The following is a 27689-nucleotide window of genomic DNA, read 5'->3' as shown; positions in this document are numbered from 1 at the left end:
GCCTAGAACTGTGTTGGCTTTTTTGGCAGCTGCTGCACACGGCTGGCTCCTATTTCAATGGTTGTCCACTAGGACTCCAAGATCCCCCTCACAGTTACTACTAGTGAGCAAGGTACCATCCTGGCCTGTTTTAAAATATACTGTGTGTGTGTGTGTGTGTGTATGTATGTATATATTTTTCAGCTGCATCTTTAAAAAAGGCATCTGGAGAATCATTCCATTTTTTTCAGCTTATGAGCACAACGTAGCCCTAAATTTCGGTTGCTAAGTGAGGCATTTGTTAAGTGAATTTTGCCCTGTTTTACCACCTTTCTTCCCACAGTTAAGTGAATCATTGCAGCTGTTACGTTAGAGAGACGGTTATTAAGTGAATCCAGCTTCCTCATTGAGGAGAAAGACAGAGATAGAGAGAGAGAGAAAGAAAAAAAGAAAGAGAAGGAAGGAAGACATTAAGTAGGTAGGTAGGTAAGAGAAAAGAGAAAGAAAAAGAGAAAAGAGAAAAAGGAAGAATGATGGAAAGAAGACACTAAATAGGTAGGTAAGGAAGAAAGAAAAAAGAGAAAGAGAGAAAAGAGAAAGAAAGGGAAGAGAAAAAGGAAGGAATGATGGAAAGAAGACACTAAATAGGTAGGTAAGGAAGAAAGAAAGAAAAAAGAAAAAAGAGAAAAAAGAAAGAAAAAGGAAGGAAGGGAGGAAGAGACTAAGTAGTTAGTTAGTTAAGTAAATAAGTAAGGGAGAGAGAGAGGAAGAAGGAAGGAAGGAAGTCACAAAAGGAGATCAAATCTCCCCAGGACACTGCAACAGCCATAAATATGAGTCAGCTTCCAAAGCGTCCCAATTTTGATCACGTGGCCACAACGGTCATTAAGTGTGAAAAAAGAGTCATAAGTCCCTTTCTGTAGTGCTGTGACTGAATGAACTGTCGTAAGTCAAGGACTATCTGTACATTTCTTCCCCATTTTGGAGCGTCAGATCACGTTTCCCAACCTACTAGATTCAGAGCAGTAAGCTAGCATTTAAACCAGGTTAGCCTGATCCTGGCCAGTTTGGGGGAGGACTTGCATCCTGTCTCAAAGAGCAGGGAAGGAGGGGGGGGAGTGAATTGGGGGAGCCCAGAGCAACCTCCCCAACCCTAAACCGAGCGGAACTTTTCCTGAGGAAACAACAGAAGAATGTGAAATGTTTTTGCCCTCTGCAAAATCCAAGGCATTTTAATTTGATTTCATTCGATCCGGCTGTGTGTTGCGGGCTTCTCTACTTGTTTTTTTAGTAATTAAAAAAAAAGACCCTCAACGTTCGGCAAATATCGCAGATAAATGTGTTTGTCGGGCAGAGGAAAAAATAGATATTCGATTCTTAATCCCAGAGAGCAAAACTTTTTAAAAACTTTGCAGGGAGGGGGAAAAAAAAGGCTGCAGGTTTATTATTCACACTTAAAATCCAGTTGCGGCTTGCAGGGTTTCGAACAGCTGACAAGCTTTTCCAGGTTTTTAACTTTGAAGTGTTGTCCCTTTCCTTCCCCCCCCCTTTTTTTGGTGGGGGGTGTCGTAGGAAATGTTTAGGGGGGGGGTCCCAGCGACTCGCAAACCCCAGAAAGTTCGTTCAAGAGCAGATAAAAGAAATTTAAAAATGAGGCTTTTTTTCCCCAGGCATGCCACTGGGTATTAAAGGCACAAAAGGGGCACCCCGAGGATGTAAAAACGCCCCCCCCCCGGTGATAAGTGAGTGGGAAAATATCACTTGGAAAAATAACCCCCCAGGGACCGAATAATTCTCATTTGCTAGGACAGTCGAGCTCCTTCGAGTCAAATTTAAGACGATCCCGAGGTGCAGATTAAAATAATTTTGGTGCAGATCATTTTTTCTTTTCAAAAGAAAAAAAAACACACCCCGTCTTCCTCATCGGTTGGGTTTGAGACCCCCACCCTCCCTCAAGACCCTCGCTGGGAGCGAGGAATGGATCCCAGATCCCAAGGATGGAGGAGGGACCTGACTCGCTCCCGAGACAGGCAATAGACCAAGGTGCGAGGGATCCACCCATCAGGTGGTGGGAAGGATCGCAATCCGATTCGGATTTGGGGAGGGCGGGGGGGGGGGTGTCTCCGCAATCCACTCGGGGGTCCAAGGGATTGAATTTGATCCGGTCCGAGGCCCCGTCACTGGTAGGCCACCTTCACGCAGAAGGTCTCCTCGTTCTTCCCTTCAGCGTCGTTGATGTAAATCAGGATCTCCTCCTGGCCGGAGTTTTGGCTGGGGGCAAACCTCAAACCGATGGTGTAGGTCTCCCCACCGCCCACCTGGAGGGAGAGAGACGGGGTGGGTGGGTTAAGGAGGCCCCGGTTCAAGCTGGCTTCGGGGGGGGGGGGGGGGCAACCGGTTGGCAGGGGAAGAGGGGAGGTTCTGTGGATCGGCTGCCCCACTCCGGAGTCACCCAGATGAGTTGCTCCTCAAAAGGGGGTCACTTGGCCTTAAAGGAGGGGGAGAAGAAGAGGAGGAGGAGGAGGATGGGAGGAGGAGGGAGAAGAAGTAGAAGAAGGAGGAGGAGGAAGATGGAAGGAGGAGGAGGAGAAGTAGTAGAAGAAGAGGAGGAGGATGGAAGGAAGAGGAAGAAGGAGGAGGAAGAGGATGGAAGGAGGAGGAGGAGGAGAAGTAGAAGAAGAGGAGGAGGAGGATGAAAGGAAGAGGAAGAAGGAGGAGGAGGAGGACAGAAGGAGGAGGAGGACAGAAGGAGGAGGAGAAGAAGTAGAAGAGGAGGAGGAGGATGGAAGGAGGAGAAGAAGTAGAAGGAAGATGAAAGGAGGAGGGAGAAGAAGTAGAAGGAGGAGGAGGAGGAGGAAGATGGAGGGAGGAGGAGAAATAGAAGAAGAGGAGGATGGAAGGAGGAGGGAGAAGAAGGAGGAGGAGAAAGATGGAAGGAGGAGGACGGAAGGAAGAGAAGGAGAAGAAGAAGGAGAAGGAGGAGGAGGAGGAAAAAAGACTGTGGGGTCCTTGGATGTTTTCTTGCAGACGTCTCATGACCCAATTAGGTAACACCATCAGTGCTAGAAGGGTGTGGGCTCTGCAAGGGGGGGGAGGAGGAGGAGGACCGCGGGGCCCTTGGTGCTTTCCTGCAGACGTCTCATGACCCATCTAGGTAACACCATCAGTGCAGTGTGCGGAGCCCTGAAGATGTCCCCCCAATTTGGTAAAGAAACACCTGGGAGAAGGCCACCCAGCTCAGAGAGCCTCCAGGACCCCCCAGTCCTCCTCCTCCTCCTCCTCCATCATTCCTCAAACCCCTCTCCCCTCTAGCACTGGTGGCGTTACCTAGTTGGGTGATGAAACGTCTGCACGAAAACAAGCAAGCTCAGAGAACACCAAGGACTCTCCCCCCCCCACACACTTCCCTCGGGGGCCTTGAAATACCCCTGGCTTAAGCAAAGGGGGCTGGAGCTGGAGCTGGGGGGGGGGGGCTGCCCGGGGGCCTCACCTGGAAGGAGTCCTCCTTGAAGTGCAGGAGATCCGGGCGGTTGGTGTGGAGGAAGTAGCCCCGGGGGGACGGGTAGGAGTTGGTGTAGGTGATCTTCTTGTTGCAGCCCCTCCCTCCCCCGGGGGGCAGGAGGATCTCGAAGGCCTGGCGGTGGGGAAAGGAGGAGGCGGGGTCTTAGGGTTGGAAGGGACCTCCGAGGTCTTCTAGTCTGACCCCCTGGCCAAGGCAGGAGACCCCAGTGGGGAACCAGTCAGTCTCTGCCTCCCTTCCTTCCTCTAATCTTCCTCCCTCCCTCCTTTGCTCCTTCCCTCCCTTCCACCCTGCATTTCTTCCTTCCTCCTGCTTTCTCCTTCGTTCCTTTTCCTTCCTCCCACGCTGCCTCCCTCCCTTCCTCTAATCTTCCTCCCTCCTTCCTTCTTTTTCCTTCCTCCCTCCCTGCCTCCCTTCCTTCCTCTAACCTTCCTCCTTCCCTCCTTTTCTCCTTCCCTCCCTTCCACCCTGCATTTCTTCCTTCCTCCTTCTTTCTCCTTCCTTCCTTTTCCTTCCTCTAATCTTCCTCCCTCCCTCCCTCTCCCTCCCTCCTTCGTTCTCCGTCCTTCCTCTAATCTCCCTCCCTCCCTTCCTTTAATCTTCCTTCCTTCTTTCCATCCTCCTTACTTCCTTACCTCCATTTATCCTTCCTCTTCCTTCTCCCTCTCTCCACTTCCTCCCTCCCTCAATCCTCCCTGCCTTCCTTCCTCTAACCAACCTCCCTCCCTCCCTCCTTCCTTCCGATTCCGTCCGTCCAGGCCTCCCCTCTGAAGGCCCAGGGGGGACCCACCTTGGAGATGAAGGGCTGCCGGGAGCTGACGGACACCAGCCAGGTGGAGACCAGCTGGTGGAACTCAACGTCCACCAGGTTGAGGGAGATGAAGCGGCTGCCGGGGCTCTGCGGGCGCAGTCCGAGGTGCAGGTCCTGGACCCCGTGGGCCGGCAGGACAAAGACCCCCTCCGGCTCCAGCTGGGGGGAAGGAGAAGCGGAAAGGCTGAGCCCCCAACTCAAGGGGAGGAGGGGGGAACGGCCCCCACAATGGGCTTTCCTCCCCCCCCCCAGACCCTCGAGGACCTCAGAAAGTCCTTCCTCTCTTCCTCCCTCCCTCATCCTTTCTTTCCTCTCTTCCTTTCCTCTGTTCCTTCCTTCATTCCTTCCCATTTCCTTTTTTTACTTCCTCCCTGCTTTCCATTAATCCTCCCTCCCTTCTATCTCCTTCCTTTCTTCATCCCTCCCTCGTCCTTTCCTCCCCTCTCATTTTTCCTTCCTTCCTTCCCCACTTTTCTTCCCTCATTTATCCTTCCTTCCCCTCTTTTCTTCCTTCTTTCCCCTTTCCTTCCTTCCTCCCTCATTTATCCTTCCTTTCCTTCCTTCCCCTTTCCCTCCCTCTTCCTTCCCGCTCATCCTTCCTTCCTCTTTTCTTCCTTCCTACCCGTCTTTTCTTCCTTCCCTCTTTCCACCCCTCATTTATCCTTTCTTCCTTCCCCTCTTTTCTTCTTTCCTTTCTTCCCTCCCTCTCATTCTTCCTTCCTTCCCCTTTCCTTCCTTTCTTCTTCCCTCCCTCTTTCCTTCCCTCTCATTTATTCTTTCCTTCCTTTCTCCCCCCATTCCTTTGTTCCTTCCCATCTCTTTTACTTCCTTTCCTTCCTCCCATCCCTCCCTCCTATCTTCTTCCTTTCTTCATCTCTCCCTCCCTCTCTTCCTTCCTCCCTCCCTCCCTCCCTTCTATCTCCTCCCTCTCTCCTTCTTCCCTCCCCTTGCTAAGGTTGAGAAGACAAAAGGTTTTTACGCTGGGCCACATCCATAAAAAAGATACTTTGGCCTGTGATAAATACACAATTTAAAAAAAAGGATTTCACCCAGGCCTGTTATTATTTTGGCTCAAACGGGCCTCCCGGGAGATTTCTCCACCCAGAGGCCTAATTTTCTCGGCTGTTTTCGGACCTTGGAGAGAGAGAAAAAAGAACTTTTCCAGCTTTTCCTCCCACGCGGGAGGCTCACCAACTTTGTGCTTCTCTTACAAACCCCCATGTATAATTATGACTTAAGAAAAATTCTCTGCCTGCAGATCACCTTATTAATTCAGGCAGCCGGACTGGAGGACTCCAGGACGGCTTTAATCAAAAGACAATTACCGAGCGTTTTCCCCGCGATAAATTCTCCCACCGAAGCAGAGGAGAGCATCCAAAGTCATCGGCCGACTCTAAACCAACATCCTTTGCAAACTTCCCTACTAACCAAGTTGCCAGGCCTGCAGCCATCTTTCCTTTCGGACCTTCGGCCTGCCACGCTTTCTGTTATTCTATTATGCCTTTTTCTATGGTGGGAAAACACGGAGTTGGATGCTAGGCAGCCATAACAACATTCTTTCCAGAAAGCCAAGGTCATCCTTTGTCTTTGCACCTCTCCACCTGACCAGAACTGGATGGGTGGAAGCTGCCAGCGTGGCAGTGGGAGACTGGACCATGGGATGGGCTCGTGGGTGTGGGTTGTAGGCATTCACTACTGGAGGGACTGCGAGCGTTTGGCTGAAAAGCTCTGATTGGGCCAATCTCGGGCCCGCTTCCCGCCATAAGGACTAGAAACTTGAATGTGTTGACAGAGTATAACCACCCAATTTTTCAGTGTTCAAGCCACCGGGAGTCCTGGAGTTGCAACTGTTCGCTTAGGGGACGGTTCAAAGTTATGGCGACACTGGAAAAGGTCGCTTCTGACTGATTTTCACACTTATGACAACCGTACCCCCAAGGTCACGTGATCAAAATTCAGACACTTGGCAACCAGCCCATAGCTATGACGGTCAGAACATCTGGGGGCTCACGGGATCCGCTTTTGTGACCGTCTGACGAGGAAGGTCAATGGGGAAGCTGGGTTCACTTAACAACCGGGTTACTAATTTTAACAACGGCACAGATTCACTTAAGGATGGAGGAAAGGTCGTAAAACAGGGCAGTTGTGGTCGTAAACCGAGGAGCTTACCTTCATCTCTTGCGGGTGGGAGGTGAAGGCCTGGACCTTCCGGATGGTGTGGGTCCCTCGGAGAACCAGGGAGAGACGCGTCAGCTGCCCCAGGATGCAGCTGGCCTCCACCCATTGCAGGCAGTGGAGGTAGAACTGCCAAATCTGGGTGGGCGCAGCCAGCCAGGGGTCTCTGCCCAAAGGGGAGAAGGAGAGAGAGAGAGAGAGAGAGAGAGAGAGAGAGAGAGGGCGCTGAGAGGCAGGGAAATGGGAGCGAAAGGGGGCCTCTGAAGGACATCCATCCCCCTTTCACATTGGGAAGAAGGCAGGGAGGGAGGATACATGGAAGGAAGGAGAGAAGGATACAGGGAGGGAGGGAAGGAAGGAACGAGGGGGAAGGATACAGAAGGGAGGGAGAGAGGGAGGGAAGGAAGGAAGGGAGGATACAGGAAGGGAAGGAAGAAAGGAAGGATACAGGAAGGGAGAGAGGGGGGGAAGGAAGGGATGGAGGGAGGGAAGGAAGGAAGGGAGGATACAGGAAGGGAAGGAAGAAAGGAAGGATACAGGAAGGGAGAGAGGGGGGAAGGAAGGGATGGAGGGAGGGAAGGGAGGATACAGGAAGGGAAGGAAGAAAGGAAGGATACAGGAAGGGAGAGAGGGGGGGAAGGAAGGGATGGAGGGAGGGAAGGGAGGATACAGAAAGGGAAGGAAGGAAGGAAGGATACAGGAAGGGAGGGAGAGAGGGAGGGAAGGAAGGGATGGAGGGAGGATACAGGAAGGGAAGGAAGGAACGAGGGGGAAGGATACAGGAAGGGGGGGAGAGAGGGAAGGAAGGAAGGGAGGGAGGGAGGGAAGGAAGGAAGAGAGGATGCAGGAAGGTGAAGGAAGGAAGGATCACTTCCACTGCTCTTTCCTTTTCTTTTATTCCCTCCCTCTTTCCCTCCCCCCCCCCAGGGCCTTCTCCCTCCGAGACTTTTACAAGGTCCGGCCGAGCGAGCCTTGTGCTCCCAGGGGACCTTGCAAGAGGAGCGCAGTGACAAAAAAATAAAAGACAATTTAAGCCCCCCAAAAGGCAGAGAACTTTGAAAGGAGGGGGAAGGGGGGGGGAGAAGAGAAGGGGAAAAAAAAAAACCCTTAAAGCTTCCAGGGACTTAAGTCCTTTTTGTTCTGGGAGAGACGGAAAGGAAATCAGCCGTGATTTCATTATAAAATATAAACTCCCGCCGCCTGTTTCCTCCGGCCTGCCTGAAGACGAGATGACATTCCCCACACTCTGATTTGCATAAAGGTGTCGAACAGGTGACAGCTTCGCCGCTTTTTGGCTCAGCTCAAGCCCAGTTTGCAATCCCCGAATTACGGCTTAGCGCTCGCTGCGACACCGGCCCCCCCTTCGGTTCAGGAGAAAGAAACCAGGTTAAAAGCAAACCTTCGGCTTCCGGAGCTTTTGCAAACTTCGGGGTAGAGAAAGCGGGATATAAATGAATGGATTTACAAAGGAGCCTATGGCTGGGCTTCTACGCTCCCTTTTTTAATAACTCACAGGTGGTCCTCGACTTACAACAGTTCGTTTAGTGACCCTTCAAAGCTTTACAACGGCACTGGGGAAAAAAAGGACTTAGGGTCGTTTTTCACACTTACGACTCATGTGACTCCTATTTACAACCGTTGCAGTGTCCCTTTTGCGACTGTCGGATGAGCGAAATCAAGATGGGGGGGGGAGACAGAGTCACTTAACGCCCGTCTTCCCAACTGCAAGGATTCACTTAACAACGGTGGCAAGAGAGGTCGCTTTAACCATTAAATTTCGATCTCTAACGTGTTCCTCTTATAATACACACGGATTAACGCCCAACTGTGTGGCCACAATGTGGGACTGGTTTTTTCCCCCCCCGCTAACCACCAATCGGAGTTTGAGTAGTTTTTAAAAGCGTAGTTTTGAGTAGTTTTAGTAGTTTTTAAAAGCCTCGCATTTACTGGTTTTGAGTAGTTTTTAGAAGCTTACGTGTAAATCAACACGAAGAACCTTTGGATTTGGGGACTCGAACCCGCGGCGACTTTCAGGAAGATGTCCTGAGGCTCCCCGGGTCCCTGGAGGAGAACATGGAGACCCGGTTTAATTCGGTTCCTTTTGGGAATTAAAATGAGGAGACGGGATTTTGGATATTAAGCAGGCATCTACGAAGTTCCCAGAATCAGAGACTTGTGTAGGTTGAATCCATGAGCCACGTTAACCCCCCCCCAGCTGGAGGTCTTGGAGGAAAGAAGGGACAGCCGTTTGTCCTTGATGGTCTTAAACGCTCCTGGCTTGGACTAGAAGACCTCCAAGGTCCCTTCCAGGACTGCAACTCTATGGTTCTCCTATCCGCTCTTTGCTTGGATGAGGTTCCCTAGTAGGGTCATGAAATGTCTTCAAGAAAGCAACCAAGCTCAGAGAGCACCAAGGACCTCACAGTCCTCCTCCACCTTCTCCATCACTCCTCCTCCTTCTCCTCCTCCTCCTCTCTGCAAACCCTCCTCCCTTCCAGTACTGATGAGGTTCCCTAGTTGGGCAGTGAGACGCCTGCAAGGAAACAACGAAGCTCAGGGAGCACCAAGGACCCCTCGTTTCAAACCCTGAGCTACAAATATTGTCTTCTATCAGTAGTACCCATCTTCAGTTGGAGGCTACCTGTTGGATCTCGGCATGGAGCTACGTTCTGGAGATGCCTACAGAGAACTCTGGGTTATTCTGATGGCCCTCTCTTTCTTCCAGAACCTTCTGGAAGGATGCAACATACGAACGTTGGTGTCTTTGAAAAACAGCCAACGGACGTTCTTGAGGGTTGGGTTGATGTTGGTCAACCCATCGGGGAGAACTGCCTTGCTTCATCCACAGCCTCTGTTCTGACTTCAAGGGATGGGCTTCGTTGACCTGTGAAGGTCACGTTAGCATCTTCTAGCCCCTTCCGCCTTGAACCCTTTGCTTCCCGCCCTGATCAATCTCACCAACCACGCCCACAAAGCTTTTGTTGGCCAACAGTACCATCTTCTTGGTCTCACAGATGACGTTGGGGTCACTGCAGCGGACGAACATCTCAGGTTCTCCACCAGGAACGCCTACAGGAGCCCCTGCCGAGGAGAAATAGGAGGGTCTCAAGAGCTGCTGGCCTTCAAGGGCTCCATATCAAACGTCCTACCCCTCCCCCCGCCTTGCAATCAATGCCCACAGCTCCGACGGACTATGACCCACTCAACTAGAAACCCAACTAGTGGCCCACTTCTTAAGACACAGCAACTAAATTCGCTGCAGAAAGAACTTCTTAAGGGGCTCTTGAGGGGGTCCAGATCTACAGATCATCCAAGTTCAAGGAGAACTGAAGTCCAAGATTCTTGAGGACCACTTCTGTATAGCTTGATACAAATTCCTAGTTTATTATCCAGCTGTTTAAGCTGTTCCTTTAGAGAAGTGCTTCTCCACCTGGATAGCTTCAAGCTGGGTGGACTCCAACTCCCAGAATTCCCCAACCAGCAGCTTAAAGTGAAGGTCCACCCATCTTAAAGTTGTGTAGATGGGACGTTGCGTATCCTAAACACGTTCAGGATAGGATCAACTTGACCAGAGGAGAACCTGGGAGCCACCTGGGAGCGTGTGCCATGGAGGTAGGCGGATGGATTTCTTCAAGAAGGTCAGCTCCGGGTGGTAGAAGCGGAAGGTCTGATCCACCGCGTGGGGCTGCGTTTCCACGCTGACGCTCAGGATGGCAAGGGGCTTGCCGTTGCCCACCGTGAAGGAGACCTGGAGAAGAAGACACCAAGGAGCAGAGGAGGTCTCTCCTTCTCGTTGACTTTTCTTGGAAAATTAGAACCAGAATTTTCTATCTCCCTCGAAACCCAGAGTGCTGGAAGGAGAAGAAGAGGAGGAGTCAGAGAAGGAGGAAGAAGGGAGAGGAGGAGGTAAGAAGGAGGAGGAGGAGGAGGAAAGTAGAGGAGGAGGAGCAGAAGGAGCAGAACAAAAAGAAAGAAAAGAAGAAAGAAGAAGGGAGGAAGAGGAGAAGGAGCAAAATAAGGAAAAGAAAGAAGAACAAAAGAAGAAGGGAGGAGGAGAAGGAGAAGAAGAAGAAGAAGCAGAAGAAGAAGAAGAAGCAGAAGAAGAAGAAGAAGAAGAAGAAGAAGAAGAAGAAGAAGAAGAAGAAGAAGAAGAAGAAGAAGAAGAAGAGGAAGAAGAAGAAGAAGGGAGAAAGAGGGAGAAAGAGGAGGAAGAGGAGAAGGAGGAGGAGGAGAAGAAGAAGAAGAAGGGAGAAGGGAGAAGGAGGAAGAAAGAGGAGAAGGAGGAGGAGAAGAAGAAGAAGAAGAAGAAGGGAGAAGGGAGAAGGAGGAAGAAAGAGGAGGAGGAGAAGAAGAAGAAGGGAGAAGAAGGGAGGAGGAGGAGGAGGAGGAAGAAAGAGGAGGAGGAGGAGGAGGAGATGATGATGATCCAGGACACCCCTTCCCTAAGCTTTTGTCCACGGTCTTCCTGCTGTCCCATGGATTTTGGCCACTGTCCAACTCACAAAGAAAGGAACTGCCCACTTCAGCAAGATGACAACTTAATCTCTCCAGCCCATGGAGAGGACAGGGGCACCATCCATCCCTTCCAGCCGTGTTACCTTGATGCATAGAGTCTCGCTGAACTTTCCAGAAATGGTGGCCGTGGGGATCTTCTCACCTTCCTTAGAGGTCGGCTCGGGGGGACCTTGCTGAAAATCAAAGGGATTTGAAGACCTTTGGGGGCCGTGACTCAACAAAGGTATGTAAATCAAGGGCCCCCCCGTGGGGAAAAGCGAGGGTTGAGGACTTCCCTACCTGCATCAGGGCCGCCTGCTCCATGGAGAAGGTCTGGTACTTGAAGGGGATGTAGACCGTCTCCTTGGGACGGAGGTAGACCTGAGGAGTGAGGCCGTTGTGAAGATGAAACATGTCCTCCTCCAACGGAGTGACCGTTTGGGTCAGTTCTTTAAAATGCCTCCACTCTCTGACGTCCAAGATGACGCTAGGAGAAGACCAAGGACAACATTGACGAAGAAAACAGGGTGGTTTTGGAGAGAGGGCATCTCCAAGGGGTTCCTGGGGTAACCTTCTGGTTCTCCTGGCTCAAGGGTGGGGGAAATTGTAGGTGGCCTCCATTGTCTCCTGGTTGGAAATGAGGTTGAAGGTCAACAATATCTGAAAGAAGACTCTGGGAGGAGACCAAGGACAACACAGAGATGGTGGCTTTGGAGAGAGAGAGCATCTCCAAAGGGTTCCTTAGATCACCTTCTGGCTCAAGGGTTGGGACATTGTAGGTGGCCTCCAGTTATACCTCCAACATCCATTATCTCTTGGTTGGAAGTGAGGCTGAAGCTCAACAATATCTGAAAGATGACGGTGGGAGAAGACCAAGGACAACATGGGGATGGTGGTTTGGGAGAGAGGGCATTTCCACGGAATTCCTTGGGTCATCTTCTGGAAATTATAAGTGGTCTCCAAATGGACCTCCAACTTCCCCTGTCTCTTGCTTGGAGGTTGGGCTGAAGGTCAACAACAGATGGAGGCCCACCTACTCCATCTGCTGTTGAAGTTACTGAACCTGGGTTGTCTTGTCTTGGGAATGCTGAACGGACAGGGACAATGGGTGGTGGGCGCCGTTGAGCTTTGGGATGTCCTCTCCTACATCTTCCTTCCACAAGGAAGGGACCACCCTTCTTCTCAGGTGGCCTCCTGCCGTTCCTTTACCTGAGCTCCGGGTTGTCGATTCGGATGGTCACCGTGTGCTGGACGCTGTAGGGGTTCTTCAGGGCAAACTCAAAGAACTCGGCCGTGCCCAGCGTGGCGTAGACGACGTGGTGGGTAGTGATGGCTCGGCAGAGCATGGAGGTGATGCTCTCGGCTTTGATGCGCTCCCGGTACGCCTCGATCAGCTGGAGGTCTCGGGAGTGCTGAGCCCGGTCCTCGTGCCGGCCCTGGGGGAGGGGGTGACTTTACTCTCCTTCATGGGAATCCTTATCTACTTGCTCGGCTGGCTCTCAACCGGGGTCGGTCCAGACAAGAAACCACGATCGTGAGTACGAATGCTGGCTTAATTGTAAGGTTAGCAGAATCTTGCAAGCCTGAAATTGCCTTTCTCCCCCTCCCCCTCGTTTTTACAGCCTAAGAAACTATGGAGGGTCCCTCCTGAGATGCTCCCCATGTCCCCTTTTCCTTCTGTGGGCTCAGCTGCCTCTTATCTGATTATTGCCTAGTCTGCGCCTCTTCCTTCTGTCTCCCAAGGCCATTCCCACAGACCATTACCATATCTCTTCCCCCCTCCTCTTTACAGGCAAAGAAACTAGGGAGGGTCCCTTCTGAGATGCTTCCCACCCACCCCTTTTCCTTCTCTGGCCTCAGCTGCCTCTTATCTAACCATTGCCTAGTCTGCATCTCTTCCTTCTGTCTTCTCCCAAGGCCATTCCCACAGACCACTGCAATATTTCCGCCCCCTCCTCTTTACAGGCCAAAAAACTATGGAGGGTCCCTCCTGAGATGCTCCCCATGTCCCCTTTTCCTTCTGTGGGCTCAGCTGCCTCTTATCTAACCATTGCCTAGTCTGCGCCTCTTTCTTCTGTCTCCCAAGGCCATTCCCACAGACCGTTACCATATTTCTGCCCCTTCCTCTTTACAGCCTAGGAAACTAGGGAGGGTCCCTTCTGAGGTGCTTCCCACCAACCCCTTTTCCTTCTGGAGGATCAGCTGCCTCTTATCTGATTATTGTCTGGTCTGTGTCTCTTCCTCCTGTCTCCTGAGGTCTTCTCCACAGACCATTACCATATTTCTGCCCCCTCCCCGTCCCTTCTGAGAGGCTTCCCACCCACCCCTTTTTCCTCTGGGCTCAGCTGCCTCTTATCAGACTGATGTCTAGTCTGTTGCTTAACCTCCTGTCTCCCAAGGCCATTCCCACATCCCATTACAGGAGCAGAATCTCTCAAGTCTGAAAGTACCTCCCCCACCACCACCTTTGCATCCCAGGAAACTAGGGAGGGTCTCTGCTCAGATGCTTCCCATGCCTCTTTTCCTTCTGAGGGCTCAGCTGCCTCTTATCTCTTTTCTGAAACGCTTCTCCTGTCTTCCAAAGTCATTACAGCAGCAGAATCATGCAGGTGTGAAGTTACCTCTTCCCCCCCTACTCTTTACAGCCTAAGAAACTAGGGAGGGTCCCTTCTGAGATGCTTCCCACCCACCCTTTTCCTTCTGGGGGCTCAGTTTCCCTCACCAAGATAAAGCTGCTTTTCCTCCCAATGTCGCCCTCCTGGGACTCCTTCCTCCGGACCGAAAGCATCCTCTCCAATTTCCGGCGTCGGGTGAGTCCACCTTCCTGGCTGGCGGGTGGCAAGACGCCACTCGCTTCCCGCAAGTGGGAGAAAAGGAGAGCGGCCAGCTCGCTGTCCACGTCGGCCAGTTTTTTGGCTTGGCACACGTTTCCAGCTGGAAGAGACGCGCCAAAGGGTGGCGTCAAACCCAGGTCAGGTTCAATCCATGATGGTTTGTTTCAGGCAACGACGGCGGCTAGATTAAATTCACACCAATAGTACCCCACCTGTCTCCCACCCACTCACCCCAAAATCAAGGGGAACCTACCCCTGTGAGTGCTGATGGAGACCAAACTGCCACCAGGGAAGCCCCTGGCCCCGTCCTGCGAGGAGATGACCCGCCTCTGCGAAGGAGGTAAGGAGTGTGACCTCCGTAGCCTCTGTTCACACCGTTGCCCTGCAAGAGAAGGGAAGAATGATGGGGAGGGGCATTAACCTGTTCAGGGATGGGGAAGCGACTGGCGTAGACCAGGGATGAGGTCTTCTGAACTTCTCCTATTTGGGGTGTGGAAGAGAAGGGCGAGTTAGAAGATAAAACCACCGGTTGGAAGGAACCTTCAACGTCTTCTACTTTGACCCATGCTCAAGCAGGAAACATTATACCATTAAGGATAAATGGCTGTCCAGTCTCTTCTTGAAGACTTCAGGTGATGGGGTGCCCACAATTTCTGAAGGCCAGCTGTTCCATCCATCCATCCATCCATCCATCCATCCATCCATCCATCCATCTCAGAACCATAGAATCCTAGGGCTAGATGGGACCTTGAAGGTCTTCTAGTCCAACTCCCTACTCAAGCAGGAGAAATTATGAATGTGTAAACTTTTCTTGAAAACCTCCAGTGGTCGGAGTGCCCACAATTTCTGAAGGCAAGCTGTTCCATCCATCCCGCCATCCATCCACCCATCCTTTCCTTCCCTTTTATCCATCCATCCATCCATCCATCCACCCTTCCTTCCTTCCTTCCTTCCCTTCCTTTCCATCCATCCATCCCTCTGTCTGCCATGTATCTCATCTTATCTTCTATCTATCTATCTATCATCGTATCTTTCTATCTATCTTCCTACCTACCTATCTCAGAACCATAGAATCCTAGGGCTAGATGGGACCTTGAAGGTCTTCTAGTCCAACTCCCTACTCAAGCAGGAGAACCTATGAATGTGTAAACTTTTCTTGAAAACCTCCAGTGGTTGGAGTGCCCACAATTTCTGAAGGCAAGCTGTTCCATCCATCCCTCCATCGCTCTATCATGCACAGGGATGCCCAATCCATGAACCTCCTCCTGTGAGAGAGCCCCGTCACTCCAGAAAGCTTTCCCAGTGCTTCTTAGATCTCACAATGAGGACCTTATTGCAAATTTGGATGTGTCTCAACAGAATTTTGAACCGCTGGTCCTTGTCTTACCCTTGGACGTTCTGTCATCTTCTTCCCCAGGAGACCTCTTCATGGATTGGGACACCACTGTCAGGGTGTCTTCCCTTAGCCTCCTTCTCTTCTTCAGGCTAAACACAGCCAAGTTCTTCTTAAGAGGAAGCTTCCGAGGTCACCTTCACCATCTTTTGTTGCTCTTCTCTATGCTCCTCAGGTCAAACAGAGACATCACCCCAGCTTCGAAAGCCACACAACGGAGGAAGCTTATCCAAGGGCGTCACGATTGCATCACGTTGGCATGTCGTCTCGTACCAGATCCCCACACAGGGGACAGGACAGCCACGGTGGAAACCAAAACGCCTTCACTCTCCATACCCCAAGCCCGATCCTGGTCACCCTGGTGGAACATGAAAGGATGGAAGCCTCCTGAGATGACCCCCGTGTCCTGCTCTAAAAACGTCAACCGCATCTCGCCAATCTCCCAAAGCTTGACAACTGCCGAACGGGTGACTTTCAAGTTCATGATGATTTGAAGGAGATGGAGATTTATTTTCACTTTTCTTTTTTTTTAACACTCTTGTGGTTTCTTCTCAAGCTTGTCTCGCTTCTTCTCCTTGGAACACACACACACACACACACAAATATATATATTTCGATGCCTCAGGCGAGTTTCCATTTTGACAAGGAGGAGACAGAGACGTCTCGTCTTCATGAATAATGAAGGGGATGGAGCAACCCAGATTTTCGTTTCTCCGTCGAGGGCCCCGCGCGTGGGGAAAGGAAGATTTGACGCGGCCCACGATGGAAGGACGGTTGGCGGAGACGATGGAAGCTGCCGAGATGGAGCCGAGTCGGTGTCTTTGATCAGAGGAGAGGCAACAGGGGCAGTTATGGATGACTGGAAACCCCAGATGGGCTTTTTCCTTGGCATGGAACAGAAGGAAAATGAACTCGGCGCGGTTCTGACGATGAGAAGAGAACGGATCAGAAGGGAGAAGAGATCTGGGCTGCAACCGGAGAGAGAGGCAGAGCCAAATTTATAATTGTACTTGTAACGAGATCAGAAAACGCTCCTGTTCCTTTCTTCCTTTTTCTTCTTTCTTCTACTTGGGAGTTTCCACTTTTGATTCCCTTCCTCTGCTCTTCTTTTTCACACTTCGCCTCTTTCTCTTGGTTTTTAACTAATAATACTAAAGTTATTTATTTACTCTTTTTTTGCATGGACGAAAACTTCTTCCAAGGGCACCCCGAGGCTGCCAAAATCAATGCCCCCAAATTCCTTCCTTTCTTCCCTCCTTCTTTCATTCCTCCTTCCCTTTTTTCATTCTTTTCTTTCTCCTTCCTACCCCTCCCCTCCTATAATCTTCCCTCCTCCTTTCGTTCCTCCCTCCCATTTTGGATGGGGGTAAGTGCAGGAAGCACAGAGGGGAGAGTGAAAAATGCCCCTCCCGCCGTGGTGCAGGAGGCCGACTAGGCCACGCCCACCATGGCCAAGCCCACGCGGCAACTGGGCAGAGAACCGCTTGCTAAAATTTTTGAAGCCCACCCGCTTCCCCTTCCCTCCTTCTTTCCTTTCTCAGTTTTTCTTTCTTTTCCTTCCTTCTCCTTTCTCTTCTTTCTCTTTCTCTCCCCTTCTCTCCTTCTTTCTCCCTCTTTTTTCTTTCTTTTTCTTTCTCCCCTCCCTTTGTGGAGGTGGCAATCAGGGTTGTATGCTCTATCGTGTTTCTTTTCCTTTTTCTAAAAAAGTTTTTAATTAAACACGCATTAAGACACTGGGCAGAGTGTAACCGTCCTGGCAATGTCTTCGCCATACCTACTAGATTATAAAGTTAAATATTATAAACGACCGTGCTTGTTTACAGTTGGTCTGTTCACTATTTGCAATTATAAGGACACCGTATTTCCATCCATCTTCTCTTATGCATTTTCACTGTTATAATTGCATACTTATAATTCTAATCTCCATCCTATCCATCTTAAACCGTCGCTTATTTTGGGTCTTTCCTTTTTTTTTTTTTTTTTGTCCCAAACGGCGATAAAATTTACCCCAGATCTTATATAATATTCTGATTCGCCTTCGTTCTTCGATTCCCACGCCAGTCTATCCGTTTCGGCACAAATCAGAATTTTCCTAATTGCTTCCTCTTCTTGTGGAATTTCCGTTTGTCCTGTTGTGTGTGTGTGTCTTCTCTCTCTCTCTCTCTCTCTCTCTCTCTCTCTCTCTCTCTCTCACACACACACACACACACACACACACAAGTGGGGGGCTCGGCTGGGCTCCCTGAATTCTGACTTTTGGAAACAAAGCACCTTGATGCCCTAATAGGTTTATCCAGTCCCTTCACGATCCCTGGTTTCTCTTTTGATCTCCTCCTCCACAAGCCAGCCACAAACTCCCTCCTCTTTCTACTTTTCTATTAAAAGGAAAGAAAGAAAGAAAGAAAGGGGAGGGGGAGAGAGAGAGGGAGAGGCTGGTAGCCTTTTCCAGAGCAGAGACGGTATCAAAGGAGACACCTCCGGCATCGCAGGGGTCTTTGATTTACGGTGGGGGAAGCGGAGAAGATGCTTTGCAGAAAGGATTTCATTCCCAGGTGCTGCAGAGCCCTGAATGAACAGTCGGGCGGGAGGCCTCGATCGCGTCTCCCCGTCCTCCGCCTGGCCTTCTCCAAGGCTCAGCGAGAGCAGAAGCTGAGAAATGACCTGGATTCGTACAAAACAAAACCCCAACGAGGAGGAGACCCGCCAGGCCAAAGATGGACGCCGGGAGAAGGTCGAAGAGGACCGAAGACGGAGAACAAAGCCCTGGGAGAGGCTTGAGAAGGTGGGGCAGCATTTGGCCAAAGTTGAGTTCTTCCAGAGGTCACCTTGGCATCCCCAGCTGGAATTGAAGGCTGGGGATACAACTACACCAAGGAGGGTTGGTCAGTTAGGGACCAGTTAGCCCTCTGCTCAAACGTCCATCAATTTCTCCACGTTGAGTAAGGAGAACTAGTCTTCTCGAACAGGCCTCAAATCCTCCTGAGACCAGGAACCGAGCTTCCTTGGGGTTCCACAACTTCTCCACATTGACTAAGGAGTAGAAGTCTTCTCGAACAGGTCTCAAATCCTCCTGAGACTAGGAAGCCTAGTTCCTTGGGGTTCCTCAACTTCTCCACATTGACTAAGGAGTAGAAGTCTTCTCGAACAGGTCTCAAATCCTCCTGAGACCAGGAAGCCTAGTTCCTTGGGGTTCCTCAACTTCTCCACATTGACTAAGGAGTAGAAGTCTCCACAATCAGGACTCCAATCCTCCTGAGACCAGGAAGCCTGATTCCTTGGGGTTCCTCAACTTCTCCACGTTGAGTAAGGTGAACACACAGAAGTTAGAAGTGGGACTCACCAATGTTCGCCAGGCGGAGGTGAAGCTGACCCCTCACGACCGCGTGGACCCCGATGGGCTTGACCCCCCAAGGGCGGAAGGCCTCCCCGCTCAGCACGGTCGCATCTGGTTTGTACTCCACAGTCAGGACCTCCAACTCGTGGTAGATCTGGACCCCTGTCCGTCCTTGGCGCAAGAGATGCTGCAGAGAGAGAGAAAGAGAGAGAGAGAGAGAGATCAGCTGTGGTGGGTCATGTCTGAATGGGGGGGGTGGACTCCCATCTCTCTATCTCTGTGGCCCCCACCCTGGAAATACAGGCAGGGTTCCTCGACTTACGGCCGCAGTGGAGCTCAAAATTTCCATTGCTATGTGAGGGAGATTTGTTAAGTGAGTTTTGCCCCGCTCTACGACCTTCTTTGCCAAAGCTGTTAAGGGAATCACTGCCGTTGGTTAAGCGAGCCACGTGGTCGTTAAGCGGATCTGACTGTGCTGGCCAGAAGGTCGCAAAAGGGACAACGGGAACCGTCATAAATATGAGCCGGTGGCCCAAGCCTGTGAATCTGGATCCCCGTGAGCTAAGCGTGAAAAACGGACCTGAGATTTTTCCCCAAAGGGAACACATGTGCTCCGGTCGTAACTTGAGGACCGCTCTGGAAGGATTTCCCCGCCTACCTTCAGCTTCACGGAGGCAGAGCCCAGGAGGAGCAGGGAGTCCCCGTCCCAGACGTCGATCTGCAGGGCCTGCTGGGCCAGGTAGCGAAGGAACCAGAGTGGCTCACCTGGCTTCAGGGAGGCCACGCCCACCAGGTACTTCAGGTGGAGGCCAGGGGGCCCTGCGGAGGAGGGAAGGGGTCCATGGGTAAGATGGCAAGAAGCTTCCAGAAGCAATCAGAGGGAGGGAGGGAGGAAGATGAGAGAAGGAAGGGAGGAACAGAGAGGGAGAAAGTGAAGAAGGAGAGGGAGAAGGTGATGGGGAAGAGGAAGAAGAAGAGGAAGGATAAATGGAGAGAGGGGGGAGGGAAGGAAGGGACAGGGAGGGAGAAAGTGAAGAAGGAGAGGGAGAAGGTGATGGGGAAGAGGAAGAAGGATAAATGGAGAGAGGGGGAGGGAAGGAAGGGAAGAAGGAACAAACAGGAAGGGTGGGGGAAGGAAGAAAAAGGGAGGGAGGGAAGGAGGGAGAAAAGGGAAGAAACAGGGAGGGAGAAAATGAAGGAGAGGGAGAAGATGATGGGGAAGAGGAAGAAGAAGAGGAAGGATAAATGGAGAGAGGGGGGAGGGAAGGATGGAACGAAGGAAAAACAGGGAGGGAGGGAGAAAAAGGAAGAAACAAGAAGGAAGGAAGGAGGATGAAATGGATGGATGGATGGATGGATAGAAGGAAGGAAGGAATGCCAACCCATAAAAAGCCTCTTGCCAATCCCAGGGCCTTCCTGCAACATCCAAATATTAGCCAAAGCTCCTCTCCCTCCGTCTCAGCCTCTTCCCGCCTGTTGAGTCCCAGCCTTACCGAGATTCGGGCTCCCGTCTGGGTTGATCTGCACCAAGATGTGGGTCGCTGGCCCACAGGCCGGAGTCTGGACCAGTTGCAGCCGCGGCGTGGTGACCGGGGGGAAGCGGTAAAACTGGAGGGTGAAGTAGACGCTTTGGGGCCACGCAGCAGGGTCGTCCTGGGCAGGCCTGGTGGAAGGAGAGGAAAGTCAACCGGTGTGGCCCAAAATCCTAGCACTCTGTTAAGACCCGCACCTTAGACCAGGTCAACCTTGGCCATGGGAAAGCATTTGGACTTCAACTCCCAGAATTCCCCAGTCAAACCTACCTGGTTTTTTTTCTCTCTCTCTCTCACACACTTCTTAAGAGTGGAGAGATTGCAGAGAAAGGGATAAAAGAGTAAGCTGGCACACACTTTTGATATCTATTCTCAGTGTGTGCCTGCTTACTCTTTTATAATCCCTTTCTCTGCAATCTCACTACTCTTAAGGAGAGAGATATATATATAAAAGAGCAGGTATAGTTGGCCGGGGAATCTCTCTCACTCCTTAAGAGTAGAGAGATTGCAGAGAAAGGGATAAAAGAGTAAGCAGGCACACACTGAGAATAGACATCAAAAGTGTGTGCCTGCTTACTCTTTTATAATCCCTTTCTCCGCAATCTCTCTACTCCTAAGAAGTGTGTTTGTTTGTGTGTATGCGTGCGAGAGAGAGAGAGGGAGAGAGAGGGAGGGAGGGAGAGGGAAAGGGAGAGAGAGAGGGAGAGAGAGAGAGAAAAGAACAGGTATGGTTGGCCAGGGAATTCTGGGAGTTCAAGTCCAGACCAGAGGTGGGTTGCAAATTCCGGGGCTACCGGTTCGCTCGTGTGCGTGCGATGCTTCGGTGCAGAAGCGTCCGGGCGGGTGGGCGGAGCCTCCTGCCGCCACCACTACCAGTTCACCCGATCTGGCCAAACCAGGAGAACCCCCCCCCCCCTCTGGTCCAGACACCTTAAAAGTTGAGAAACCCTGCCCTAGGCAAGCCCAAAGGAACAGACCCGCCTTCTTTTAGGCAAAGCCCCGCCCCCTTTTCATGATGGAGTGTTTTTTATCAGGACCCAGAAGTAAAAAAAATAATAAAATAAAATCAGTCGTAAATTGAGGCACTGCAAAAGGCCGCAAAGGGAGGCTGGTTGCCAAGAGGCCCAAACTGCAGTCCCAAGTAGGGCCGGTCTTCAGACCCAAAACAGGGCTGCAAGGCGTAGGGAGGTCCGTTGTAACTTCGATCGGTCGTTAAGTGGGCAGTCGTAACCTGTAGCCCGGGATGGAAAGGATCCGGGAAGAACGACTTCAGGACGATCATTTTTTGGGGGCTGGGACAAACAGGCCCTTCACCTCAGTGGGGAGGAGTCATTAAAACTGGGCCGGGGTGGGTGGGGGTGGTCCAACCACTGCCTCCCTCCGTCAATTCAACCTCTTTCCCCTTCCCCCTTTTTTGGCATCTGTTTCAGGGGATCAAATGGCACCCATCTTTTCGGACCCGCAGAGGAGTCGAGCGCCCTTCGCCCACCTGCTCAAGGCCAGGAACTGCAGGTGGATCTCGTGGTCGGGCAAGGGGTCGCCTTCTTCCCGCTGGGGGCTGCAGGGGCCGGGGTCGTTGGGGTCCAACATCTCAACCGGCTCCTTGTTGCAATCCAGAAGCTCCGGGAATCCGGCCGTGCGCAGGCGGGCAAGAGAAGCCCGGGTGGGGGCGGTGTTGGGGCTGTGAAAAAGGACGGGATTCTGAATCCTTTTTTCCTTTCTTCCTTCCTTCCTTCCCACTATGCATCCTCCCTCCCTCCCTTACTCAGTCTCTTTTGTCTTTCTTTCCTTTCTTCCTTCTTTCATTTTCCTCCCTCCGTCCCTCCCATTTTCCTTCCTTCCTTCCCCGTCCCTCTTTCCTTCCCTCACTGTCCTCCTTCTATCCTCCCTCTTTCACCTTCCTTCCTCCCTCTTTTCTTTTTTCATTTTTTCCTCCCTCCCTCCCATTTTCCTTCCTTCCTTCCCCTTCCTGTCCCTCCTTCCTTCACTCACTGTCTTCCCTCTATCCTCCCTCTTTCACCTTCCTTCCTTTTTTTTCATTTTTCCTTCCTCCCGCCTCCCTCCGTCCCTCCCATTTTCCTTCCTTCCTTCCTTCCCCCTCCCGCCCCTCCTTCCCTCACTGTCTTCCTTCCATCCTCCCACTTTCGCCCTCCTTCCTCCCTTTTCTTTTTTCATTTTTCCTCCCTCCCATTTTCCTTCCTTACCTCCCTCTCATATCCTCCTTCCTTCCTCAGTCTCTATTCTTCTTTCCTTCCTTCCTTCCTCCCTCCCTCTGTCCATCCCATCTTCCTTCCTCCCTCCCTCCCTCCATCTTTTCCTTCCTCTCTCCCTCCCTCTTAAAGCGGCCACGGTTGAGAAATCTTTCTCTTCCTTCTAGAGCCTCGTGTCCTTCTAAGTCTTCAAGAGCACTGGGGTCAATCCCTTCCAGAGCCAGGTCTACAGTGCCCTTCTTGGACCCAAACTGCCCTGTAGAGAAACCGGTCTGATCTCGGGGCCTCACCTCCGCGATGGGGCTCCCCCGAGGGCCAGGATGGGCATGTGGACCGGCGTGAAGGGCAGCTCCTGCAGCTGGTCGAGCGTGGAGCCATCCTCCAGTTGAGGGTTGTAACTCAGGTCGGACTCCAGGTGAGCAATGGCCGCTTGGCTCTGCTCCGGCTGGGAAGGGAGAAGGAAAACGGAGGAACTGATTGAAGAAGGAAGAGGAGGTCGGTGTGCAAGTTGGTTTAAGGGGGTTAGACTCAACAGGCCTGGTGACTGAACCCGTCTATCTTAGAATACGGAATGACAGGGCCGGAAGGGACCGTGGAGGTCCTCTAGTCCAACCCTCTGGCCATGCAGGAGACATCTATCGGCTTGGACAAGTATCTATCCAGTCTCTTCTTAAAATCCTCCAGTGATGGAGTAGCCACAACGTCTGGAGGCAAGCTGTTCCATCCAACCGTCTATCAGTCCATCAATTCCTCCAGTTGTCTATGGATGGATGGATTGCAGAGAAAGGGATTATAAGAGAGTAAGGGGAGAGAGTGACATACACAGAAAGAGAAAGAGAAAATATATTGCAGACAAAGGGATTGTAAGGGAGTAAGGGGAGAGAGAGACAGAGAGAAAATACATTGCAGAGAAAGGGATTATAAGAGAACAAAGGGAGAGAGAGACAAAGAGAAAATACATTGCAGAGAAAGGGATTATAAGAGAGTAAGGGGAGAGAGTGACACACACAGAAAGAGAAAGAGAAAATATATTGCAGACAAAGGGATTGTAAGGGAGTAAGGGGAGAGAGAGACAGAGAGAAAATACATTGCAGAGAAAGGGATTATAAGCGAGTAAAGGGAGAGAGAGACAGAGAGAACATACATTGCAGAGAAAGGGATTATAAGAGAGTAATGGGAGAGAGACACACACACACACAGAGAAAGAGAAAATACATTGCAGACAAAGGGATTATAAGAGAACAAAGGGAGAGAGAGACAAAGAGAAAATACATTGCAGAGAAAGGGATTATAAGCGAGTAAGCAGGCACACTCTCAGGAAAGACATCAAACCTCTACCTACCTATCTACCTATTCAGAATCATAAAATTATAGTTGTTCCAGTGTTTAATTGGTATGGGATTAGAGAATAAGTGTTGGAAGGGACCTTGGAGGGCTTCTAGTCCAACCCCCTGCTCAAGCAGGAGACCCTAGTGTCAACAGACCCACGCCGGGGTAGAGATTGGACAACCATTTCAGACAAATTCTTACCTCTCTGGCTTGCTGAAGTCTGTCCTGGGACGGATGAGCAGAGCTGGCCGCTGGCAGCGATGCGTGGCCGCTCCTGTTTATCGGGGAGGCCAACAGTTGCGACATCGACAGCTGGAAGGCACAAGGTTGCTTGTGAAACGAGCGAGCGGACGCAAGGCTAGAATTGGGTAGAGGCAAGTACAGGCAACCGACTCGTATTTATGACAGTCGCAAGTGTCCCGGGGTAACGAGATCCCCTTTTGCGACCTTCTGACAAGCGAAGTCCATGAGGGAGCCAGATTCGTTTAACAACTGTGTGACTAATTTAACAAGCACTGTGATTCGCTTAACAACGGTGCCAAGGAAGGTCGTAAAATGTGGCAAAACTCACTTAATAACCCTCTTGCTTAGCAACAGAAATTTGGGGCTCAATTAACAATGATAATAATGTATATATATATGCATGTATGTATGTATGTATGTACGTATGCATGCATGCGTGTGTGCGTGTGTATGTATATATGTATGTATGTATGTATATATATTGTAATTGTGCTGATAAATAAATAAAGGGAGAGCTAAATAGCTTGAAATAGATCTATACTAGTCCCCCTTTATTTATTTATCAGCACAAATACAACACAAATATAAAAAGGCAACATTAAAAATATGGTTTTCTGCCTGGATGGTCTCCTACGGTGAGCCGATAGACAGAAAGGGGGAGTAGTGAGTTCCTTCCCATATTTGGGCATACCAGGGGTTGTAACACACGTACGTACGTACATACATACATACACACACATATGCTGGATTGACAATATGAAATTTTACATAAATTGTAAGTGAGGACTATGGAGAGGATGCACAAAGGTTTTGTACTATTGTAGATAAACAATTTTATACAGAATGCAATTTAAAGATGTAATATTACTGGATGGTTTTGGGGTGATGTGATGAAATGCCATAATACAAACTTATTCTAGACCTAGAATATTTCTCATAAAAGTAATAATTTTAGTAGCCAAGTAAATGTTTAACAATGATAATAATTCTATGCATATATATTGGATTGATAATATGAGAATTTATATAAACTGCACAGAGGTTTTGTAACCAACCAACACACTGTATGTAACTGGAGGAAGGTTTTTATGTTTTATGTTTGTCTAGGTTTGTTCGTTTAAAAATAAAATAAACCGTTATAAAAAAAATTTAAAAAAAGAAATTTGGGGCTCAATTGTGGTCGTATGTTGAGGACTAGCTGGAACTAAAAAATATTCTTCCATTTCCGACTTACCCCGGGACCTCGAGTGTAATCCTGAGTAGAAACCAACATCTGGACGGAAGGAGGTGAACCTAAGTAAGCACAAAGTTGAAAAAAAACCCACCGTAATCATAAAACATAGAATCTTAAGGCCGGAAGGGACCTTGGAGGTCTTCTAGTCCAACCCCCTGCTCAAGCAGGAGACCCTGTGCCATTCTGGACAAATGACTGTCCGGTGGGAACCTCCAGGGGTGAAGCTCCCTCAACTTCTGGAGGCCTTCCATTTGACTGGGATTACAGAACAACAGAGCCAGGAGGGACCTTGGAGGTCATCTAGTCCAAACCCCTGCTCAGGCAGGAAACGCTAAACCAGTGATGGCGAATCTTTTTGGCCTCGGGTCGTACACACACTCGCATGCCCACCCCCATAATTTAATCCGCCCCCCCATGCTGCCCCATGCAAGGCTTTCTAGGAGCCTGGGGAGGGGGAAAATGGCCTGCTCGAGCAGGGGGTTGGACTAGAAGACCTCCGAGGTCCCTTCCTGTTCTGTTATTCTACATCTAGGTGTTAGCATCTATTCCAGCGCTTCTCAACCTTGGCCCACCTGAAGATGCGTGGACTTCAACTCCCAGAATCCCCCAGCCAGCTTGGAGGGAATTAGCCGGCCGGAGCCTCCAGCCTTAAAGCTCTGCTGGCTGGGGGATTCTGGGAGTTGAAGTCCAGGCATCTTCAGGTGGGTGGGCCAAGGCTGAGAACCATTGATCTATTCAAACAACCCCACCAAATATTTCCCCGAAAAGGAGAGAAATAAAGCAAGAACAGACTGCACTCTAGTGGCTGGAAAATATATATATATATATAATCTTGATTATTTGCGCCTCTCTCTCTCTCTTTTTGTTTTACTTCGGAAGCTTTTCGATTTAAGCTGCGGCTCTCGCTCCTTAAGCTGAGAAGCCTGGAAGTCCTCGATTTACGACCAACAATGGAGGCCAAAGCGGCTGAAATTCAGCCACGTGATTGAGGGGGGAAAACACTGGAACTTCCAGACTGAGTTGTAAATCCCCCTTGGGGGAGGTCCGTCATAACTTTGAACGGTCGTAAGTCGAGGACTGCCTGTTTCTGACCCCCATGAAGTGCCACTCCAGCCTCGGAAGGGGTCCGGCGGCTGACCCCAAGGAAGGAGAACCGCTCACCGGGAGATGCGAGGGGTGGGCTCTTGGGGGGCAGCGACGTTTCTTTCTTAACGCCCGGAGTTTTGGCCGCTGTTCCGAGTCGCTCCTCGGACCTGGTGGAGAAGTGAAAGGCGAGGGTGCCCGATTCCACCTGCTTCACCTGCAATTTTAATTCAATTTTTTTAAAAAATCAGATTTTCCTCCTCACCTGGCCCGATGTACCTGTACCAGGTGAGAGTACAAGGGCCCCACGCAACCCCGAAAAAGTTTGCCAAAGCAATTCCACTTCTTCCCCAATAATAATGAATTTCTAAGAGCAGGGCCTCCAACCTTGGCAACTTTAAGCCTGGAGGACTCCAACTCCCAGAATCCCTCAGCCGGCAAAGCTTTAAGCATGGCGGACTCCAACTCCCAGAATCCCTCAGCCGGCAAAGCTTTAAGCATGGCGGACTCCAACTCCCAGAATCCCTCAGCCGGCAAAGCTTTAAGCCTGGAGGACTCCAACTCCCAGAATCCCTCAGCCGGCAAAGCTTTAAGCCTGGAGGACTCCAACTCCCAGAATCCCTCAGCCGGCAAAGCTTTAAGCCTGGAGGACTCCAACTCCCAGAATCCCTCAGCCGGCAAAGCTTTAAGCCTGGAGGACTCCAACACCCAGAATCCCTCAGCCGGCAAAGCTTTAAGCCTGGAGGACTCCAACTCCCAGAATCCCTCAGCCGGCAAAGCTTTAAGCCTGGAGGACTCCAACTCCCAGAATCCCTCAGCCGGCAAAGCTTTAAGCCTGGAGGACTCCAACTCCCAGAATCCCTCAGCCGGCAAAGCTTTAAGCCTGGAGGACTCCAACTCCCAGAATCCCTCAGCCGGCAAAGCTTTAAGCCTGGAGGACTCCAACTCTCAGAATCCCTCAGCCGGCAAAGCTTTAAGCCTGGAGGACTCCAACTCCCAGAATCCCTCAGCCGGCTTCTCCAAAATGAACATTTTTGGACCTTACGCATCACTGCAACGTCACTTCCTATCTTCCCGGTGTGCTGCCCCAGGGCCCATCGTCCCCAGCCGCCGCCACCACCCCCACCAAGATCAGAGATGGCCAAGGGTGAAGGTCTGCTCACCTCTTCGGAGCTCATGGCGGCCGGGGGAGTCTTGTAGACCAGGACGTGGTGGGGATTCAGCTGAGGCCCACCTCGCAAGGGAAGGACCACGTCCGCAGAATTCACATCCAGGACCGGCTGCCAAAGGGCCCAGCGGACCGAGTGCATGTAGGCTGCAGCCGTCAGGGAGGTCATGGAGGGTGTCTGTGGGAAGAGGGAATCGTGTTAAATCAGGAAAGAAAGAGAGAGAGAGAGAGAGAGAGAGAGAGAGAGAGAGAGAAAGAAAGAAAGAAAGAAAGAAAGAAAGAAAGAAAGAAAGAAAGAAAGAAAGAAAGAAAGAAAGAAAGAGACAGACAGAAAGAAGGAAGGAAGGAAG

The 27689-nt window shown here is 50.8% G+C and overlaps 1 protein-coding gene across 7 annotated transcripts in view; it reads right to left on the bottom strand.

Annotated features, from left to right (window-relative positions):
- Positions 1-2074: 2074 nt before the first annotated feature.
- Positions 2075-27689, bottom strand: part of NPHP4 (nephrocystin 4) — a 44129-nt gene continuing 18514 nt past the window's right edge. For all 7 annotated transcript variants that reach the window (XM_081954894.1, XM_081954897.1, XM_081954891.1 and 4 more), the window contains 21 exons: positions 27335-27517; positions 26250-26388; positions 25089-25147; positions 23813-23923; positions 22573-22727; positions 21562-21753; positions 20034-20203; positions 19199-19359; positions 18547-18727; positions 14067-14195; positions 13702-13913; positions 12189-12415; positions 11280-11466; positions 11084-11173; positions 10077-10233; positions 9481-9566; positions 8461-8546; positions 6480-6651; positions 4290-4469; positions 3470-3613; positions 2075-2297 (listed from right to left, as the gene is read on the bottom strand). In XM_081954894.1, coding sequence (XP_081811020.1) covers positions 2157-2297; positions 3470-3613; positions 4290-4469; positions 6480-6651; positions 8461-8546; positions 9481-9566; positions 10077-10233; positions 11084-11173; positions 11280-11466; positions 12189-12415; positions 13702-13913; positions 14067-14195; positions 18547-18727; positions 19199-19359; positions 20034-20203; positions 21562-21753; positions 22573-22727; positions 23813-23923; positions 25089-25147; positions 26250-26388; positions 27335-27517 — 3162 coding nt within the window. In that variant the 3' untranslated portion in view covers positions 2075-2156. The remainder of the gene's footprint in view (positions 2298-3469; positions 3614-4289; positions 4470-6479; positions 6652-8460; positions 8547-9480; positions 9567-10076; positions 10234-11083; positions 11174-11279; positions 11467-12188; positions 12416-13701; positions 13914-14066; positions 14196-18546; positions 18728-19198; positions 19360-20033; positions 20204-21561; positions 21754-22572; positions 22728-23812; positions 23924-25088; positions 25148-26249; positions 26389-27334; positions 27518-27689) is intronic.

The sequence above is a fragment of the Natrix helvetica genome (assembly GCF_964273705.1).
Source record: "Natrix helvetica genome assembly, chromosome: 5".
Lineage (NCBI taxonomy): Eukaryota > Metazoa > Chordata > Lepidosauria > Squamata > Natricidae > Natrix > Natrix helvetica.
This window is presented reverse-complemented; position numbering and strand designations above follow the sequence as displayed.